Source organism: Charadrius vociferus, unplaced genomic scaffold, assembly GCF_000708025.1.
Source record: "Charadrius vociferus isolate BGI_N301 unplaced genomic scaffold, ASM70802v2 scaffold287, whole genome shotgun sequence".
NCBI classification, from domain to species: Eukaryota; Metazoa; Chordata; class Aves; order Charadriiformes; family Charadriidae; genus Charadrius; species Charadrius vociferus.
Window position 1 is genome coordinate 2,914,314 of NW_009649568.1, and position 6,000 is coordinate 2,920,313.

Consider the following 6,000-nt stretch of genomic DNA (forward strand, 5'->3'; position numbering starts at 1 on the left):
TCCCAGAGGAAGGATACATGTATGTGGAGCCCTAGGATGCCTAGGTAACAAAAGAGGCAGGGGCAGGAAAGAAGAAAGCAAACTTTTGTGTGAAGACGCTATATGAGGCTTCATTTGCTCCCCTACTAGCACTTTCTGCTTATCTCTTCCAAGTGTTCTGCCTTCATTGTATTTCCTCTTTTTTGCCTACTTTACTGTGACATTTTCATGTTTCATTTTGTTTTGCAGAAGCGGTCTCCAAATGCCTGCCCCATTCCCAAGGTCAAGGTGAAAAGCTCCCCCATGATTGAAAAGCTGCAGGTGGGTCCTAGGAGAGCCCCCATGTCTGCCCCAGTGAATTAAAACTGATTGGCATTTGTCATGGATACTTCCCTTGTGGAGCAGCCACAGGGGAGGGTGATCCCAGAGCCAAGGGTGACAGCTAGGTGAGCAGGGCAGTGGACTCACCAACAAGGGCCCAATCCCACAATACATAACCAAGGAAGGTAGAACAGGTCTGGTAATGGTGACCAGCATCAGAAACAGTCCAGCGATGCTCAGGCGTGTCTGCAGGCAGGTCAGTGCACAGGTCAGGATCATCTGGATCTGTGGGGTACATGGCTGGGCATGGGCATGGCAGCAGCCCAGCTCAGGTAGGGAGCAGGGGCAGGAGCCCCAGTTTACATGCAACTCGTGAGACCAAGTGCGGGAAAACCTGGCTGAGACCTCTTCCAGCTCTTTCTTCGCAGCAGTCTAAATCAAACTGAGTCACCTGCACCCTGTCGGGGAGCTGGCTTTGAGCGCTGGCAGCTACCATCCTGGCAGTGGGGAGCACGCTCTGAGCTCTGGCATCGCCCTGCGCCTTGATTCCCCCAATTACGCACAAACACACCCAGTGCTTCTTGCCGTTTTTGTATCTCTGTGCGGCACCTGATTCATGGTGCTGAGGGCAGCTCAGCACTTGATAACCTGTAAACATAGTGCCCTGCCACTGCCAGCTGCCTCTCCTGGCAGCACGTGTGACTCCAGAGCTCAATGCCTCCTGGCCACCCTCACACAACGTAAGCCTATTCATAGCACTGTCCCTCTTTAATGCACCCAAGGACATTTGCCTACAAGAGCTTCTTAGTGACAGGACAGAAGGACATATTTTGCCAGAGTTAATCACAAACTTGCTTCTTTCCATGGTCTTCTTGCTCCTCACAACTGTGCAGATCGTTCAGAAGACCTGCAGACAGGCTTGAAAATGCGAGGTTTGCTTGGGCACACACAGGGACGGTTTAAATCTCGAAGTGATTGCTGGCTGCTTGTTCAGACTTTCTCCCGGCTCAGCCACTGTAGACTGTACTGGCTTGGCTGGGTCACTGGAAAATCCCAAAAGGCCTCAGGATGACAAAAGGACGCGTCCTGAGATCCAGCTGCTGGGGAAGGGCAAACGTCCAGTCGTAACTTCTCTGCCCAGACTTGTTTGTTGACAGTGTCACCAGGAGAGACCCATAACCAGAAGGTATGTGGGTTGTGACAGCTGAGAGGTGGCAGCTCCCATGGCAAGAGCAAGGGTTCCTCCGTGTGGTTGCCGCATGTAGTACACGCCTGTGTCATGCACGCCCATGACGGGGATTTTTCTTTACAGGCCAATCTGGCTTTTGCTCCAGCTGCTCTGTTGCCGGGAGCATCTCCCAAAAGCCCTGGTCTGAAAGCCCTGGTTTCTCCGTTCAGCACCCCTCCCTCAACGCCCAGCAGCCCAGGGATTCAGTCCCAGCCCAGCGAAGTGAACGAGACGCCGGTCAGCTTTGATCAACCCCCGGAAGGCACTCAGCTGCAATTCTATAACAAGGTAGGGTATGTGCTAGGATTTCTCCATCATAGCAGGATAAGGCTTGCTTATCGCTTGAGGATGAAGAAGACGAGGAGGCTGTAGCCCTCAGTCCTGCTATTACTGTGCATTTGTAGCCAAGGGAGGAGATCTATGCCCCGGGATCGAAACAGTGTAGCTCTGTGGAGCCTCCTCTCCGCAGACCTGCAAATGGATCTTCATGGCCCAGCAGCTCCAGCAGCCTTCCTGGCCCAATGGTAAAGGGAAGGGGTAAAGTGGCAGGACTCGGTCACTTCAGCTCAGCAGTAAATGGGTGGCTGCTAGCACTGCGAAGAGGTGGTGCCACGTCCTAGCAAATATCAAGGTTGGCTGAGGTGCAGTTTAGGGAACCACGGAGAGCACGGTGGTTCACCAGGTGTCCCACAGAGTGCACAGCATTTAAATGAGGAGCTGTAACCTGCATTCACCATCCTCAGCTGGAGTGCAGACTTATTCCTCAACCACCAAACTGCCAAAAGTAGAAAAGGCTGAATTTTTCAAAGTCAGCAGCACCTGCATAATGAATGCAGCGTCCTTGGGTTAGGGTCTAACTGGGACAAGGAGCCACATTTTAAGTTGAGACAATGACCTCCAGCACCAGCTTTACAGAATGAGGTATACACTAGGAATCTGCTTGTCTCTAAAGTAGTCTGTCATTGGTAAGAGCCCTCATCTCCCTACCTTTCAGTAGCAGAGCACGGAAAGTGAGGCCACCAGCATAGCAATCAAGTTCCACATGGTATTTTCCTCTGTTGTGCCTTCCTGCTTTCCAGTACCGCCCTCTTGACTGCTTCAATGTCTGCTTTTTCTGTCTCCAAGGTGCGGACGCGGGGATCGATAAAGCGCAGGCCTCCCTCCAGGAGGTTCCGAAGATCTCTGTCTGAGTATGGAGATGGGGAAGATTTAGGGGTCAACATCACCTCTCCAGAAAATGGTGCCAAGGAAGATGGGGATGAGGTGTTTGGGCCCAAGGGCAAGACAGAGGAGGCAGAAACAGGGAGCAAAGAGCAAAAGAAACAGACAGAGTCTGATGAGAAGCCCCCATCAAGGAAAGGATCTAGCAGATCAGAAGATGAAGAAAAAAGGGAAAAACAGGCAGAGGAAATTACTCCTCAAAAGAGTAACACAGGGGATACAAAGGAGGAGGAGGAGGTGTGTCGTGGTGCCCCAGGGGAGGAGAACTCTCCCCAGCCTCCCGCTGAAAACGAGGAGAAAGCATGTGAGGGTCCTCAGGGAGAAGAGCAGCAAGGTACTGCCTGTGAACGGGAAAAAGGGGACAAGGAGAAGGAAGAAGCTGAAACTGAAGCTGAAGTGAAGGAGACCAGTGAGAGCACAGATGCACGGAGAACATCAGACACTGAAGAAACGCCACTGGCACCTGATCCGCTGCAGGACGCAGTGGGCTTAGAGACTGCCAGTGAGGCTCCAACGTCAGCCACACAGGACCAGGGCACAGCGTAACTGTGATGCACAGGTAAGATGGGTCAGCAAGATGAGGGGTCCTAAAATACCAGAGGGTTTTGCTTATGGATGAAAATGGCAACTGTGACAGAACACACCAACATTTCTGCTGCTCCCCACACCTCAAGAGTATTCAATCTCAGGCCTGCAGAGGCTGCAAGGCAGGGTATTTGAAACAACCAGCCCTCCTGGGTGGTGTCACAGAGAGAGAATGGAGAAGCAAAGCCGATGCTGGATTCAGTAAGACGGAGAGGGTCTCCTCACCAAGCACCCTGTCCAATTGCTGTTTTGAAAGCAATTTGAAAGTACAGTAAAAAGCACATTCCCTAGCAGTAACCATGTATATACTATCTCAATATGCCTCCTTACATATACATATTTATATATGTGCACACGTTGTATATATACATGCATAGATACGTAGTCTGTCTCTCTATGTGTTTTGCTTGTTAGCTTTGCCAGCAAAAATAGTGTTTGCACACGTACCAGTTTCATGATCAGCCCTGGAAGGGTGCAAATGCAGGCCTCTGCCACTTGAAATAGAAGAGGACTTCCACAGGTTAAAGCGGGACTTGTTCCATGTAGCTTCTTACATTTTCTCAAACCACTGATAATGTAGCCGCAGATGCCTGAGGAAATACCTCATTCCACCTCAACAACCTGTCCCCTCTTCAAATGCCTCCTTGGTTTGGCAAGGAGCAACTGAAGGAAGCAGGCTCGTGTTCAGGCTGCAGCTCACCTTTGCCTCCTTGCTCAGAAACTAACAAAGTACCCCCAGGTCACAGACTCCCCAGCACTGTATTTACTTAGACTCGTGATTATTTTTCATAATTGTCTAACTTTTCCACTCTCAAAAGGACCCAGTCAGGGCACAGGAGACTTAACATGTGAATAGGAGCCATCTAACCCAATCAAGGTGGAAGCTACTGGAAAACCTTCAGTGGCAGGAGAGGAGCAGAATACGGATATCCCCCGAGGTCCGGACTTGCCCCAGAGCTGAGTGGCTGCTTGCTGGCTCTCTGCTTTGCACCATCATATTTGGGGACAGTTGGAACAAGAGACTGGCTTGCGATGGCTTCGGAGTTCAAAACTGAGGTCTTGGCTGATGTTCCTCAGTGATACTTGGGGACTGAGAGACCTGATACGTGCTATCCTGGAGCCGACAGCCACCACCACTCCTGGTCCCTATGCTCCTTCATCCTACTCCAAAATGTCTTTCTTCTCCCCTGCATTGGTCTTAGATGAAGTTCATAACTACATACATACCTGTATGGTGCCTTTTTGGTAGCTTCTTTTGAAATATTTTGGGTTTTCAAATTTCATTAAATAATGTTTTAACAGTAGGAAAAAATAATGTTTTCTCCATATAATGCTGTATGGCAAACAATGTGAACACTGAACACTCTTAGGACATTGTTCATAAAGCATAAAATCCCTTTGAAGTCGGGGTTGAGCTGGCTGATGTGGGAAACAGCCAGCTGTGGTAGGCAATTCTTCTGTGTGCTTCAACTTCGGGGTGTTTTTAGTGCTGGTGGAAAGTTAACAACCAATAGATTTGATGCACAGAAAAGGTGAGCTGCGTAGGTCAACAGGGCAAGTTTTCTTACCCAACTCTGGGCTGCTGTCCAGATTTAGAAGGGCTACTGGTCTGTCAGTCACTTCCAGACCCTATCCAATCTTTTGATTCTCTTTGGAGACTTTCAGTTTGTGGCCACTGAGTGCCACTCGTGATAGAAAGCATCCTGGCTTACTGGAAACACTTGATTAATTTTATGTAGGTCAAGAAGAGATCTTAGATGGCTGAGTTTCCAGTCATATGGCCTGACTGGATATGAATTGGTGAAGGTCAGATAGCCAGTCCCTCCTAAGTACTTAGGCATTGTACTAGATTTGCATTCACTCTTGGAGTATTAGTTAAGTCATAGGTCTAGCAGTTGCTAAGTCAAAAAAGCTTTTACATCTGGAGAGTATTTGTTGCCTATAAGAAATAAGTTATTTGGGGAAAGATAGATAGCAGGCCCTTACCTGACCAGTTTCCTGACAGTAGTGCTTAAAGCTGTATCTGTATACGGAATAAAAAGCTGCTCTGGCTCAAGGCCATGGGGCTCATGTCCACAGTACGACATGGAGCTGTGGATAAGTCCGGGCTTACTGGAGACAACGAGCCAGGATTGTCAAAAGCTGAGCCATGGAGTCAGCTAGCTGTTAGGCGGTGTGAATGGTGAGAGGCCAGTTCTTGAACCTGCGGCCAGCCACCTAGTATGCACAACACAGACACAGCTACAGAGACCAAGGGCAGAACCAGCCAGCTCCTCTTCATCCATCACAAAGCTCCTCCAAGCAAACGTTAAGCTGAGCAGAGTCAGAGGATTGGGTTGTCCCTAGACAGGTACAAGCATTGTACACAACACAGCCCACATCCATTCTTGAGCAGTGTTACAAACCTGATGGTTTTGAGGGATATCCCCTTTCTGTTCACCAGCTCTAAAATCGTGAGGAAAGAAGTGGCTCTGTGCCCTGCCTTTCTTTGTCCTAGATGAGAGCACTGAGGTGTCATTTGCTGAGAGCCAGAAGCGTTGCCCCTCCTGCATAGCATGGGCTTGTTGGCAAACACAACCCCCACATCCTTTTGAGCCATGTTGTGGAGCATTGTTGCCATTGAATCCATTTTAATCTGTTTGTTAGAGCTTGTATTCCAGGGCAGG

General features: G+C 49.5%; 1 protein-coding gene across 1 annotated transcript in view; it reads left to right on the forward strand.

The window, feature by feature from the left end:
* The window catches only part of RCSD1 (RCSD domain containing 1), a 32,507-nt gene extending 29,200 nt beyond the window's left edge, over nucleotides 1-3,307 (forward strand). The window contains exons 4-6 of the mRNA XM_009890095.1: nucleotides 229-300; nucleotides 1,613-1,816; nucleotides 2,654-3,307. Coding sequence (XP_009888397.1) covers nucleotides 229-300; nucleotides 1,613-1,816; nucleotides 2,654-3,295 — 918 coding nt within the window. The 3' untranslated portion in view covers nucleotides 3,296-3,307. The remainder of the gene's footprint in view (nucleotides 1-228; nucleotides 301-1,612; nucleotides 1,817-2,653) is intronic.
* Nucleotides 3,308-6,000: the final 2,693 nt, after the last annotated feature.